The sequence below is a fragment of the Suncus etruscus genome, chromosome 1 (genome assembly GCF_024139225.1).
Source record: "Suncus etruscus isolate mSunEtr1 chromosome 1, mSunEtr1.pri.cur, whole genome shotgun sequence".
Lineage (NCBI taxonomy): Eukaryota > Metazoa > Chordata > Mammalia > Eulipotyphla > Soricidae > Suncus > Suncus etruscus.
The window spans coordinates 24,794,757-24,809,812 of NC_064848.1; the positions used below are offsets into that span (position 1 = coordinate 24,794,757).

The window sequence follows — 15,056 nt, forward strand, 5'->3', positions numbered from 1 at the left end:
GGATTAACATCGTTAAAATGGCAGTATTTCCCAAAGCATTGTACTGATTTAATGAAATCCCTCTAATACTCATCTTTCAAAGAAGTGGTTAAGACTCCTGAAATTGATCTGAAACAATAAATACCCATAAATAGCTAAAGCAATCCTTAGAAAAAAGATAGGAAGCATCATTTTCCTCAATTTTAAATTGTATTATAATAAAGCAATAAATAAATAAAGTCATTAAAACAGCATGGTACTGGAACAAAGACTGACTATACCTGAATATTCTGAGACTGACCCCAGGTATACGACCAATTAATATTTGATAAAGGGCAACAAATACAAAGATGGACCTATGTAACAGGCCTCTTCAACAAGTGGTGGGAAAACTGTACATTTGCAATTACATGCAAAAAAGTAAATTCAAACCCTCTTTAATACCATGCCCAGAGGTAAAAATCAAAATGAATTAAAGACCTTGATATCAGACCCAGAACCTAGAGGAAAACAGGCAAAACACTAGATGGCACTGAGACTAGAGGCATCTTCAAGGAGGCAACACTGCTGTCCAAACAAAGAATGGGCAAAACTATTCCCCCAATACCTCTTGGAAAAAGAGCTAATGTATAAGATATATAAAGGTACTGGCAGAACTTAACAAGAAGAAGAAACATCTAACCTCATCAAAAAATAGAGAAGAATGAACAGATATTTCCTTAAAAAGAAATGCAGATGGTCAAAAGCAATATTAAAAAATGCTCCACATCACTAATAATCAGGAAGATAAAAATAAAAACAATGAGTTATAATCACATACCACAGAGAATGACACACATCACAAACAACCAGTGCTGGCATGATGTGGGGAGAAAGGGACTCTTATTTACTGTTGGAGGGAAATGCAGTCTAATCCAGCCCCTCTGGAAAACAATGTGGATATTCCTTAAAAAACTGGAACTTGAGCTTCTTTATTAAGCAGCAATACCACTCCTACATGCAAAAATGCCCTCTGCGCTCCTATGTTCATCACAGTACTATTTACAATAGCCAGAATCTGGAAGCAATCCAGGTGCCCAACAATAGATGAGTAGCTTAAGAAACTGTGGTATATCTACACAATGGAATATACTTAGCTGTTAGAAAAATGAAGTCATGAAATTTGCTTATACATGGATGGGGGTGGACAGTATATACTGAATGAAATAAATCAGAGGGAGAAGGCTATTATCACTCATATTAGATCGTATTAGGAATAGAATAATATCACTTACCTGGGGCTTAAAAGAAAAATAAAAGACCGAGTGGGAATGATAACCAGAGAAAATGGAGATGAGGATTAAGAGGATCAGCCCATGGTATAAAGCTTGCTACAAAGAACAGAGTGTAGTCAGAGTAAAGAAGGGTCTAATGAAAGGGACATTCCTGGCAACCCTTCATTAGCAGTAGTGCAAACCACAATGTCAAAAAAGGAGAGAATGAGAGAGTGAAAAAGAGAGAAAGAGAAGTAAAATGCCAGCCCCAGAGGCAAGCAGGGGAGAGGACATCAAGGAGGGTGGGAGGGAAACTGTTAAATTTGGTGGTGGGATATGCACTGGTGAAGGTTGTACAACTGTGACTCATTTATGAACAACTTTATTTGTAAAAAGTAAAACTGTGGTATGAACAACCATTGTGCTTAAATAAAATAAAAATAAAAATAGCAACAAAGCGTCTGGAGAGATGGCATAGAGGTAAGGCATTTGCCTTCCATGCAGAAGGATGGTGTTTCGAATCCCGGCATCCCATATGGTCCCCCAAGCCTGCCAGGAACAATTTCTGAGCGTAGAGTCAGAAGTAACCCTGAGCGCTTCTGGGTGTGACCCAAAAAAATAAAAATAAAAATGTTGAAACCAATAGGTTTATTAAAATTTCAAAGGAGGCCAAAGCAATAGCATAGCAGGTAGTACCTTTGACTTTCACATGGGGGTGGGGAGAGAGGGAAAGAAGAGAGAGAGAGAGAGAGAGAGAGAGAGAGAGAGAGAGAGAGAGAGAGAGAGAGAGTTCTGCCCACATGTAACTTATGAAATAGTCTTGGGAATCCCAGATTCCACTGACACCAAAACTCTGAACAAAGTTATCACATTAAAAAAAATTATCTCGGGCCCGGAGAGATAGCTCAGCGGCGTTTGCCTTGCAAGCAGCCGATCCAGGACCAAAGGTGGTTGGTTCGAATCCCGGTGTCCCATATGGTCCCCTGTGCCTGCCAGGAGCTATTTCTGAGCAGACAGCCAGGAGTAACCCCTGAGCACTGCCGGGTGTGGCCCAAAAACCAAAAAAAAAAAAAAAAAATTATCTCTAAATTTAAATTATTCTAAACAAATAGAAACATCAGATAAAAGAAAACGTTAATCCCAAAACACTTTGAGACCCTGATAGAAAAAAATATCACCTCTTAATTTTAAGAGATTTAAATTTTAATTGATCTGTTGTAAGAAAAAAAAATTAATAGTGGTACACAGCAAATACCAAGAAAACTGAACTCTAAATCCAGCAATAGAGAAAGTCAGAAATTGCCTGATTTACTACTTAATTCAGTGAGGATTGAGGCTAAAATATGGAGAAAGTCAAGTTGTCTAGATACTTAGCTATTCCCACATCATGGGAATATTAAAAACTTTCTTTGTTAAAGACAAAACAAAATCTCCAGACATATAAATTATCTGAAAACCAAAAGACATAAACCTCTTCCCTCACTTATCTGTAAATTGTAGGCAATCAAATCAAATTCACTCAACTTCTTGAAAAGTTAAGAGATTTTCTCTGCAGAATACGTTATTTCCTGAGACCATATGGGGGTTAAATTAAAGTGCGGGCTTTGCATACAAACACTGGTTCTCATACTCAGCACCACCACGAATGAACACAGAGGGCTGGAGCGGTGGCGCAGTGGTAGGGTATTTGCCCTGCAGCTAGGACAGACCATGCTCGATACCCTGGCATACTATATGGGTCCCCCAATCCAGGAGCGATTTCTGAGCATGTAGCCAGGAGTAACCCCTGAGCATTACTGGGTATGGTCCAAAAACAAAATAAGAAATTACAGAGTCAGTAGATGTCCTTAAGTCCCTCTAGATATGGCCACTAAACAAAACAGATTATGATATTTGCAAGAGGAAAGAGTTAAAAGATATCTTCAACATAAAGTCAAATCAAATCACTATACTGTGAGTCTGCTAAATGTATCAGTTCCCAATATATTTCTTGGTCTTCTACCTAGCTGGTTTGAAGCCATCAGCCAAAATGAAAGCATTTAATATAATGAAGTGAAACTTTTATATTTCAAGGTCCAAATATTCTCCAAATAGAAGAAATATAACTGAGAATAGTCACTACTTATTTTTTGTTTTGTTTTTGGGCCACACCTGGCGGTGCTCAGGGCTTACTCCTGGCTCTGCTCTTAGGGATCATTCCTGGAGAGTACACAGGAGACCATATGGAGTAATCAAACTGATCAGTAACATGCAAAGCCTTGCTATACTATTATCTCCAGCCCCTCACCTTTTTGTTTTGTTTTGTTTTGTTTTTGTGTTTGTTTTTGTTTTTTGGGTCATACCCAGCAGCGCTCAGAGGTTACTCCTGGCTCTACACTCAGAAGTCGCTCTTGGCAGGCAGGGGACCATATGGGATGCCAGGATTCGAACCACCGTCCTGCATGCAAGGCATGCATGATATCTCTCTGGGCCCTCATTGAAACATAACTAAAAGAGAAAAAAGAGCTAGAAAAATAGTCCAAAGGCTGGAGTACACATGTATGGCATTAGCAGGACGTTTAATTCTCTCTATCACAAACCCTTTCTCCTCTTCCCCAGCACCACATTTCCTGAGAACCTACAATCAGATCTGAACCAGTACCAAGCAAGATCTGACCATTAAGCACTGATAGGAAGCCTCCCCCTACTCAATATCTCTTAAAAAAAAAAATAAGGTATAAAAAGGTATTGTTTTCTAAAATGTTGAGCAAGAAATTAGATAAGTTTATCTTTTATATATATATATATATATATATTTTATTTTTAATTATGAGAACAAGGGTGCAAAGAAAGAGGACAAGGTAAAGTTACAGTGGAAGGACAATCACCCATAACATAATTCTCAGAAGTCCCCTTGCTGATATCTTAACTTTGAAATTTCAGCCAAAGAACATTAAGATAAATAAGACAGAATCCATGTACAATTACGTTGTCCCTCAAGTCCCCAGATTGTAACACATTATAATATTTCTTAACAGTACACAAGGCAATCTAAAGCCATAAAACTTACGTAACTCCTTAAACATTACAGGCATAGTATTTTCTTACATTTCCATATACATGCATATTAGCTTAAGTTAACCTCAAATTTTAAGTGAGTTCTTTTTAAGGATTAGAGTCAAAGGAGCACAGTAAAAATGGTGTTAGAGTGGCAACTGTTGTTTGCATAGGCCCACCAAAATATGAGGGACATGGAAAGAAATAACCTTGGCCTAAGTACAAAGAGACCAGACCCCTGAAGTTTCCTGGCACAAGACCAAGTGTAGGCTCCAGGCAAGCTAGATCGTCCAATCCAATACATTGGAAATTAGATAAGTTTATCTTAATGGTACCTGTGATTAAAAACAAAACAAAACACTAAGAATGAGCTAAGCCATCAGAGAGCAAAGAAAATGCAATAAAATAAGACCTCTATCTTACAGACTTGAGCTGAAAATGAACGGAAGTTAGGCTAGAAAGACAGTTCAAAGGAATAAATGCATGTTTTTAAATGTGGGAAGCCTGGCTTTGTTCCCTGGCACCGCTGGAAACAATTCCTGAGCATAGAGAGAACCAGGAATATCCCTAAGCTATGTCAGGAAGTTGGCGTGTATCATTGACTAAGGTGAGATTGCTGGCTATATATGTATGTAATATGTGGATGGAGGAATCTGTGAGAAGTTGTGTCTCTTTAGAGAACGGAATTTCCTACCAAGTAAATTAACAATTACAGCACCAGTGTTCTAGTACATAATTTGAAAACGAAAGTAGCTAAGTCATTAGAGAGAAATGTGGGGAAATAGTATACCATCTAACAAGCATAGAAGAAATGATCAAAGTTAGAACTGAATCCAGAAAATGTTGAAGAGTCACTGAAACCAATTAAAATGTGCATGATAACAGTCTTTTTTTTTTTATTTTTAATTTTTTATGGTTTTTGGGTCACACCCGGCAGTGCTCAGGGGTTACTTCTGGCTCCATGCTCAGAAATTGCTCCTGGCAGGCACGGGGGACCATATGGGACACCGGGATTCGAACCAATGACCTCCTGCATGAAAGGCAAACACTTTACCTCCATGCTATCTCTCCGGCCCCCCCATGATAACAGTCTAGAAGATTGCCTAAGGGTACCCAAAATAACACCAGTCTAGCCAGATGTCATCACACTGTCACCAAAGAGAAGTCACGGTGAAAGGAGGAAATAAGTTTTAAATTCTTTCAGAAAACTACTAGATAGTATGATTGAGGCTATGAGTGTGATTTCAAGGTAAAACAAATTTATAGCACTGCCAACAAATGTTAGTCTTAAATCTCTATGTAAAGCACATTAATTCTATTACCAATGTTTTAGTCTTAAGTACACCTCACATTTGTGCCACTTGAGACAATAATTGCAAAGCTAATTATGAAAGTGTTAGCAGGATTATTTGCTGTAGGCAGCAAAATGACTTGCTGCCCTTTCTCAATTAGAGTGAAGCAAGGATTCTTATTTATCTATTAAAGGTTCCTTCCATATAAAATAACATTTACTATTCCTCAAAATTAAAAACAAACCTCACAACTTTAGTTCTAAAGGTTCTTCTCAGTCCAGAGCATAGGTTTCCAAACTTATTGGCCTACAGCAACCTTTTCAAGGTTCCCTAGAAACCTACCTTCCTCCTTTAAGGGAACAAACAGAAAGTATTCCTCCTCCCCCATCTGTACCCCAAGCTACCTTGAATATACTAGCAGTACTTGCTGAAAGAATAAAATCAGCACAAAATGATACTATTCCCAACCTGCAAAAGACTGGTCTAGGGGCCGGGCGGTGGCGCTGGAGGTAAGGTGCCTGCCTTGCCTGCGCTAGCCTAGGACGGACCGCGGTTCGATCCCCCGGCGTCCCATATGGTCCCCCAAGAAGCCAGGAGCGACTTCTGAGCGCATAGCCAGGAGTAACCCCTGAGCGTCACAGGGTGTGACCCAAAAACCAAAAAAAAAAAAAAAAAAAAAAAAGACTGGTCTAAACTAATTTCTTCACTTTCATTTATAGAAGCAGCACTACTCCTGTAAGCCTAAATGAAACCACATATACAGTATAAAAGCTTTCCATTTAATTTCAAAATGGCATCCCTCTAAAACAGATTATTTTAAACCAGTGCAAGACAGAGGCCAGAGCCATAACACTGCACATAGGAAATTTATCTTGCAGTCAGCCAACCTGGGTTAGATTCCCAGCATCCCATATGGTCCCCTGAGCCTGCCAGAAGAGATTTCTTTTTTTTGTTTTTGTTTTTGTTTTAGTTTTTGGGTCACACCCGGCAGTGCTCAGGGGTTACTCCTGGCTGTTTGCTCAGAAATAGCTCCTGGCAGGCACGGGGGACCATATGGGACACCGGGATTCGAACCAACCACCTTTGGTCCTGGATCGGCTGCTTGCAAGGCAAACGCCGCTGTGCTATCTCTCCGGGCCCCAGAAGAGATTCCTAAGCGCAGTGTCAAAAGTAACCCCTGAGTGCTGGTAGGCGTGACCAAAAAACAATAAAATTAATGAAAGATAATACAGCTCTAGGACAAAATCATGCTATCTGCAAAGTTATTATTCAGAGTGAAGTCTGAGATAGAACTTCAAAGAAGGGACAGATACAAAATAATCTCTCTTCAGAATGATCTCTCTCACAAATTAGACAAAGATACACAGCAAGGTAGCAACAAAGGGCCAAATTTAACAAAATTGGAGAACTGATCCACAGAACTGAGGTGGTAGTGTTGGCTTGGGCAGGTGTAGTTTTTCATTTTTTTGGGGGGTAGGGGGGTGGAAGAGGTGCACAAGCATCAGAAGCAGAGAGTATTTTAGGACCTTGGGGGAGGAAAGAGGTACTCTAGTAATAGGTGCAGTGTTAGAATTACAGTTCACATGATCACATAAAACTGTCATTAGCTGTATTGTAAATTCTCAGTACTTTGACAATTCTTTTACGTACTTGTTGAAAAAAATAAAACCAGCACAAAATGACAGTTATCATTCTGTCATTAAAAGGTCTAATATATCAGAGTTTGAGAGATGTTATAACTTGCCTTGCACATAGCTGACCAAGGTTCAAGCCCTGCCAGAAGTGATTCTTAATGTACAGCGCCAGACATACCCAAATAAAAGCATGGGTACTCCAAACACAAGTCAATAAATAAAAGCTAATAATTTCTAGCCAGAGAGAGTACAAGGCTAAGGAGCTTGCCTTGTACATGCTTGAATGCACTGCCAAGACTAAGCCCTAAGCACAAGTGGGAGTGAGCCAAAGACAAAAAAAAGTCTAACATCTCTGAACAGTAAAACTACACTGTAATTCACAATTCTCTATCTCTCTACCCCTCATACTATCAAAACATCTATGGTAAGTCACCCAACTCTAGCTCTAATGTCCTTTCTACTACCTCACTTAGGCATACTTTAACTAGACGTGCTTTCTTGTGGTTTTTGGGTCACACCCGGCAGCGCTCAGGGGTTATTCCTGGCTCCAGACTCAGAAATTGCTCCTGGCAGGCATGGGGGACCATATGGGATGCCGGGATTTGAACCAATGACCTCCTGCATGAAAGGCAAACACCTTACCTCCATGCTATCTCTCCGGCCCCACTAGACGTGCTTTCAACAGTTGTAGAGGAGATACATGATTTACCATTTTGCTCATATTTACCAGATTCCCTTTCACCTGCAACTTCTCTTTACTAAAGCACTCTTCTAAACACCCTCCACTTGACCTCATTGTTCTCAGAATTTATCTTACTATGCTACAGGCAATGTCCTGTGTGTCAGAATTATTGATATTCACATTTCAGTGAGCAAAGCTTACAATAAACCAGAAATCATTAAGAATGACAGGTAGACGCTATACAGAATAAAAAACCATTATGCAGCTGAGGTGCTGGTGGTGGTGGAAAAGAATCAGAGCATGAATTTGTTTAGACAAGATAACATGAGAACCTCCTAGAAGCCAAATAAAACGAGCAAAAAGCTATATGTCTAGGACCTTGGGGATGACCACCCAAGTGATTTAATACAAGTCTTGTGACTTGAGAAGATTTATAAATACAAAGTCTAAGTATTCACCAAGTATCAGGTTCTACAGACTCTAGAAAAAAATAAAAATCTTATTCTCCATGCAACAGAAAATACAGAAAGCTCTTAATAAGGAAATGATAGGATCTGAAAATTTTAGCCTCAAATATACAATATCTTCAATTCAACAGAATGTTTATTTCCAGTTTGAAATTATTACTATGTACTTTCTTCTAAACTGTTAGAAAAAATGTAGAAAATGGTCTTCATGTCTGTATTAATGCTATAGCAAACATATTCTTTAAAATTCAGAGAATGGAAACTTGATACACCATACTTACCTGTTGATTTATTTCTTGAGAGAGTATAGAACAAAAGCTTCTAATATTTAACACTTACAAACCGCTGAAAATAGGAGAAATAGTTGATGCGTCCCTCAGGGAGAAATAAATAACGTTATTTTATTACTGCTTTGTACGCCCTGATCCCTATTATATGATCCAGGCATATCACAGATTAAGCAACAACAATTTTTCACAGGTCAACTGAAAACGTCTGCGGAGCAGGAGTTAAAAAACTGGGGCCGAGGGCCGGGTAGGTGGCGCTGGAGGTAAGGTGTCTGCCTTGCAAGCGCTAGCCAAGGAAGGACCGTGGTTCGATCCCCCGGTGTCCCATATGGTCCCCCCAAGCCAGGGGCGATTTCTGAGCACATAGCCAGGAGTAACCCCTGAGCGTCAAACGGGTGTGGCCCAAAAACCAAAAAAAAAAAAAAAACAAAAAACTGGGGCCGGAGAGATAGCATGGAGGTAAGGTGTTTGCCTTGCATGCAGAAGGACGGCAGTTCGAATCCCAGCATCCCCTATGGTCCCCCGAGCCTGCCAGGAGCGATTTCTGAACATAGAGCCAAGAGTAACCCCTGAGTGCTGCTGGGTGTGACCCCAAAACATAAACCAAACAAACAAACAAACAAAAAAACACTGGTTTTAAAAATCACAATGCAAACTGTACATATTTTTTTGCGCTTGTAATCCAAAAAAACTCTTAAAACTTACCGCGACAAGCTTCTTCAAAATCCTGAGTGATATCCACCCAGTTGGTGTTGCCTTTTTCCATCTTTTCTGGGACCCCGAGCTCCCATCCTGCATCCTCCTCTACGACAGCAGCTTTCATGACCATGACGCCTGGAAAACACGAAGGATGGAGGGAGGGAGTGTGGGAGGAATGGAGGGATGGATGGATGGATGGATGGATGGATGGATGGATGGATGGATGGATGGATGGATGGATGGATGGATGGATGAGTGGATGGAGGGATGTTCAAAGCGAGGCTGCAACCTACAAGGCCGGCCAGGCTGCAACCCAAATCAAATGGAACCAGACGCTCAAGTCGGGAATCAAGTCTCGCAAAGTGGTTGGCGCGGGAGTTGCCGCGCGTGGCCTTGGCCTCGAGTGGGAGGGGTGACAGTGCCTGGAAGTACGGGGAGGCGATGGTCAACTGGGGGAGTGCTTTGTGTCTCAACTGGGAGGTTCTTGCAGAGAGTCTGGACCTCGCCTCATTGCACTTCACGTTCTGAGCACCGGGCTGGGCTGGCCCAAGCTTCCCAGGGGCCTCCCAGGCCCTGCGCAGCCCGGCGAGCCCCGGACCCAAGGAAGGCCGCCTCTGCCCCAGCCAGAGACTGGGACCCGGGCCCGCCTCGTCGCCCCGGCAACGCCGGCCGGGCCCGGGCCTCGGCGCGCACCTGAGCCTGGCGGGAAGCCGGAGTCGCCACACGCGGGGCGGGGGGAGTTCTGCTTCAGGACCTGTGGGGCCAGGAGAGCCGGAAAGCCGATCCCTACCTACTTCACCCGTGGCCACCCGCGCCGCCGCCACGGGCAGTCGGGACTGCAGGAATGAACCACTTGAGCCGCCTCAGCCTCAGCCACCGCCGCCGACCCCGACGCCGACGCCGACGCCGCCCCCCTCAGGCCCAGACCGAAGACGGGCTGCTGGCGCGCATGCGTACGCCTGGGAGTTGCGCCGGCCACACCCCCGACCCTCTTCGCTGTCCGCCGCTCTTCTCGCGGAATGATTACTCTCGCGAGACCGGGACCGGAAGCTACCTTCCTTCCGGCTCTACAGGTTGAGGCGTGGGCCCAGCCCAGGAAAAGGCGTGATCCTGCTCCTCGTGACGTCATCGTTTCGGTCAAGCTTAGAAGGGTGACGCAAGGGGCCCGAGAGAGAGCCCAGCGAAAGGGCATTTTATTTACCTTGCACACGGCGAACCGGTGGTTCGAGTCCGGCCCGGCGTCCCAGGTGGTTCCCCGAGCCTGGCCTGCCAGGAACAACTTCTGAGCTCAGAGCCTGGAGTAACCCCTGAGCACCTACGGGTGTGCCCCAAATTAAAAAAAAGTGTTGCAAGAAGGAGTGGACTTGTCTGCAGACTCTGTGTTCTATACGCATGCACGGAGCCAATTTTGCTATTGACTAATTTTGCTATTGCTGATTTCTCTATCAAAGTTTTTCCTTTTTTAATCACAATCTTTCAATGTGCTGACTCTCATAAGCCAAGCTTATCAATACAATATATGGTGCCATGTCTCTTCTTTGTCACAATTTAAAGAATTGTTGGTAATTTTCAACTTTTAATAATATATAGATACAAATACATAATTATTGTGATTTAAGTTCCAAGTTGTGGGTAGGGCCACACCCTTCTGTACTCAAGGCTTATTCCTAGCTAATGATTCTAGGGATCACTTCCAGAAGTGTTGAATGATTCATTTGTGGTGGTAGGGAGACACCCTGGGCAGTCATTTCACAGCAAGCATATCTCTGGCCTGTAAATTGTTATTTTTTTGTTCACTTCTGGGGAGGGGGCATACCAGTTGATTCTCAGGGCTTATTTCTAGCTTTGGCTCAGGGATCACTCCTGGTGGGCTTTAGGGACGATTTGGGATGTTGAAGATCAAACCCTAGTAGACCACAGACTAGGCAAGTACCTCTTTTAAAGTTAGTATTATTTGCTCTTTTACTTCGTTCCAATTCTTAATTTGCTACATGTAAATCTTTTTTTTTTTTTTTTTTGTCAATTTTATCAGATGATGTGTAGGACCATGAGTTTTTTTTTTTTTTTTTTGATTTTTCGGGCCACACCCGTTTGATGTTCAGGGGTTACTCCTGGCTAAGCACTCAGAAATTGCCCCTGGCTTGGAGGACCATATGGGACGCTGGGGGATCGAACCCCGGTCGCGATCTTTCCTTGGCTTGGCTAGCACTTGCAAGGCAGACACCTTACCTCTAGCGTCACCTCCCAGGCCCCGAGTTTTTTTTTTTTTTTTTTAGCAACAAAGATGTCATTTAATGAGGAGATGAAATGATCATACACTTATCTGAGGAAGACCAACAGACACATGAAAAACATATTCATCACTTATCATTAGGGGAATCCAAATCAAGACAACAATGAGATACAGAAGACTGAATACGACAACAACTACAAATGAGCAGAACATTTCCTAGAATCATAAAGAAAGACTCTATCCTAGGCTTCATCCTAGGATCTGTGCAAAAATCAAGATCTCTAATTATAAAAGACTGACAACTGTGACTGAGCAGAACATTTCCTGGCACCATAAAGACCTTGAGTTTTGACAACTAACATGTCTGGAGCCTGTAGTTGGTCTCATGACAATATGTTCAAGGGTAGAGACATCCTGTATCTCTAAGACCAAGGGAATTTTCTTTCTAATTTCACAAATATTAACTGTTCACTTTTAAATTTTTATTTACAATTTATTTTTTTCTTTTTTCTTTTAATTTATTATATATATATTTATTTATAGTTTATATTATAGACAGGGGCTCCCACCCACTTTTTTTTTTTTTTTTACAGAACTATAGAACATGGGCCCGGAGAGATAGCACAGCGGCATTTGCCTTGCAAACAGTCGATCCAGGACCAAAGGTGGTTGGTTCGAATCCCGGTGTCCCATATGGTCCCCCGTGCCTGCCAGGAGCTATTTCTGAGCAGACAGCCAGGAGTAACCCCTGAGCACCGCAGGGTGTGACCCAAAAACCAAAAAAAAAGAAAAAAAAGAAAAAAAAAAGAACTATAGAACATGAGTCATCTTGCTCTGTCTCCTCACCCCTCCAAATGTGGATGGGACCAGGGGTCAAGTGATCTCAGGAGTATTGAGTGGAAATTAAAAATGGTCAAATATAAATACCCAAACCAAAGTCAACGACAATAGAATAAAGAGACCCAATCTACAACAAGCTCTACAGAAAAAGGACCTGTTACATTAGCAGTCCAGGGCTCTAGGGGTGGAGGTATGGGAGGTAATCTGGGAACTATGAAAGAGGGAAGTCAACACTGGTGGTGAGAATGGCCCCAAGTCACCGTTACTATGCACCTGAAATATAGCTGTGAAAGATTTGTAATTCATATTGGTCTTAATAAAAATTATAAAAATAAAAGTGAACAAAAACATATCATTTAAAACTGTGTCAATTAGAAAATAATAAGTATAAAGAAGTAAGTGGGCCCAAAATTGAGTCTTGAAAATAAATCCAACCCCATCATCAAATGGGTAGAAGAGATGAATAGAAATTTCCTCAAAGAAGAAATACATATGACCAAAAGGCAGGCACATGAGATATGCTCCATATCGTTAATAATCAGGGAAATGCAAATTAAAACATAATGAGATATTATTTCAGACCACAGAGCCTGGCACAATCAAGAAAAACAAGAACAACCAGTGCTGGCATGGATGCAGGGAGATTATAGACTCTGATTTGCTGCTGATTGGAATATCCACTGGTTCAACCTTTTTAGTAAACAAAATGGATATAAAACCTAGAAATTGAGTTTCCACTTAACCCAGCAATATCAGTTCTGGACATACACCCTAGGGACCCCAAAATACAATGCAGAAAAATATTTATATTTCCAGGTTCATTGCAGCACTATTTATAATAGTGAATCTAAATACAATCCAAGTATCCGAAAACAGGTGAGTGGTAAAGAAACTATGGCACATCTACACAGTGGAATGAGGGAAAGGGACAGACATAGAATGACTGCACTTATCTGTAGGATATTTTTAAAAAACATAGTATGAGACTGATATCAAAATTAATGGAAATAATGGGAGGGTAATGAAAGAAGGACAGAGAAGAGATTACCATGAAAAAAAGTTGAAAATGATCACACTAGACAAAAACTGGGAACTGGAAAAAAAGTAAAGTGATATGATTGATACCCCTTCAGTAACAGTTTTGCAAGCCATGGTGTCTAAAAGGAAAAAAAGAGAAAGTGGAAACAAGTCTATCATAGAGACAGGTTTAAGTGGGGTTGAGGGGAACATAACTGGGAAATTGATGGGAAATGAACACTAGTGAAGAGATGGATGTGAAACATTGTATGACTGAAACTCAACTATCAACTTTTTTTGCCGCTGTGCTATCTCTCCGGGCCCTGATTTAATAATTTTTAATAATGAAAAAATTGAGTTTTTAAAAGCATCTGTAAAGAGCAGTTGATTGGACACCTGTTCAATTTAAACAATTGTATTCGTTCTTGATGGGAGAGTTTAATTCATTGACATTTAAGGAAACTATTGACAGAAAGGGCTGTTGTGCCATTATATTGTGCAAGGTTATTGTTGTTATTATTGGTTTATGTAATTTCTCTTTGAGTAGCTCATTTAGGGTAGATTTGGTTAGTGCAAATATTGCTGGGTTTTTTTTGTATTTTGTCTTTTGTTTTTTTGTTTTGTTTTGTTTTGGTTTTTTTTTGGTCTGAGAATGTTTTTCATCCTCCCTCCCATATAAATGAGAGTTTCAGTTGGTAGTGGACTCTAGATTGAAAGTTTCATTCAGTAGTTTGAATATGCCATTCCACTCTTTTCTTGCCGGGATTGCTTCAAATGGGAGATCTTGTTTGATTCTTGTGTTGTTTCCTTTATGTTTTTTCTTCCTTACTGCTTTAAGACTCAATCACTCTCTTTGTTTTTAGTTTGTTTGTTTTTTGCCATTTGGATTACCAAATGTCTTGATGTTGTTCTGTTATGGCCTATTTTTTGGCACTCTATTTTTTTTTTGGGGGGGTCACACCTGGCAGCGCTTAGGGGTTACTCCTGGCTCTATGCTCAGAAATCACCCCTGGCAGGCGATGTCAGGATTCGAACCACCGTCCTTCTGCATGAAAGGCAAATGCTGTACCTCCATGCTATCTCTTCTGCCCGTTTGGCATTCTTTTTGCCTCTTGAATTTGTAGAAAAACCTCTTTCCCAAGGAGTTGAAGTTTTTTGCTATTATCTCCCTTCCTACTTATTCTTCTCCTTTCCCATTTTCTTCCCCTTCTGGAATTCCTATAATTTTGTCTCTCCTTTCTTTTTTGTCTTCTTTTTTATTTTTATTTATTATTATTATTTCTGTTTGTTTGGTTTTGTTTTTTGGGTCACACCCGGCAGTGCTCAGAAATCGCTTCTGGCAGGCTCAGAGGACCATATGGGATGCCGGGATTTGAACCAATGACCTTCTGCATGAAAGGGAAACACCTTACCTCCATGCTATCTCTCCAGCCCCCTTTTTTGTCTTCTTTATCACTACTGGTTTGTAATTTGTCTTCAAGTTCGTCTATGCGATTCTTCACCTGTATAATTCTATTATTATTTGCTAACATGTTTTTTAGTTCCTTCAGTTCCATTTGTATGGATTCTCTCATCTTCTGAAAGAATTTTTCTTTGAGTTGGTTGAATTGTTCATCTATAGATTTCTTAATTTTGCA

At 41.0% G+C, this 15,056-nt stretch overlaps 1 protein-coding gene across 1 annotated transcript in view; it reads right to left on the reverse strand.

Annotated features, from left to right (window-relative positions):
* NAA35 (N-alpha-acetyltransferase 35, NatC auxiliary subunit) overlaps nucleotides 1-10,158 on the reverse strand; it is a 76,904-nt gene extending 66,746 nt beyond the window's left edge. The window contains exons 1-2 of the mRNA XM_049784143.1: nucleotides 10,120-10,158; nucleotides 9,336-9,464 (exon numbers count right to left, since the gene is read on the reverse strand). Of these exons, the coding sequence (XP_049640100.1) occupies nucleotides 9,336-9,459 (124 nt within the window). The 5' untranslated portion in view covers nucleotides 9,460-9,464; nucleotides 10,120-10,158. The remainder of the gene's footprint in view (nucleotides 1-9,335; nucleotides 9,465-10,119) is intronic.
* Nucleotides 10,159-15,056: the final 4,898 nt, after the last annotated feature.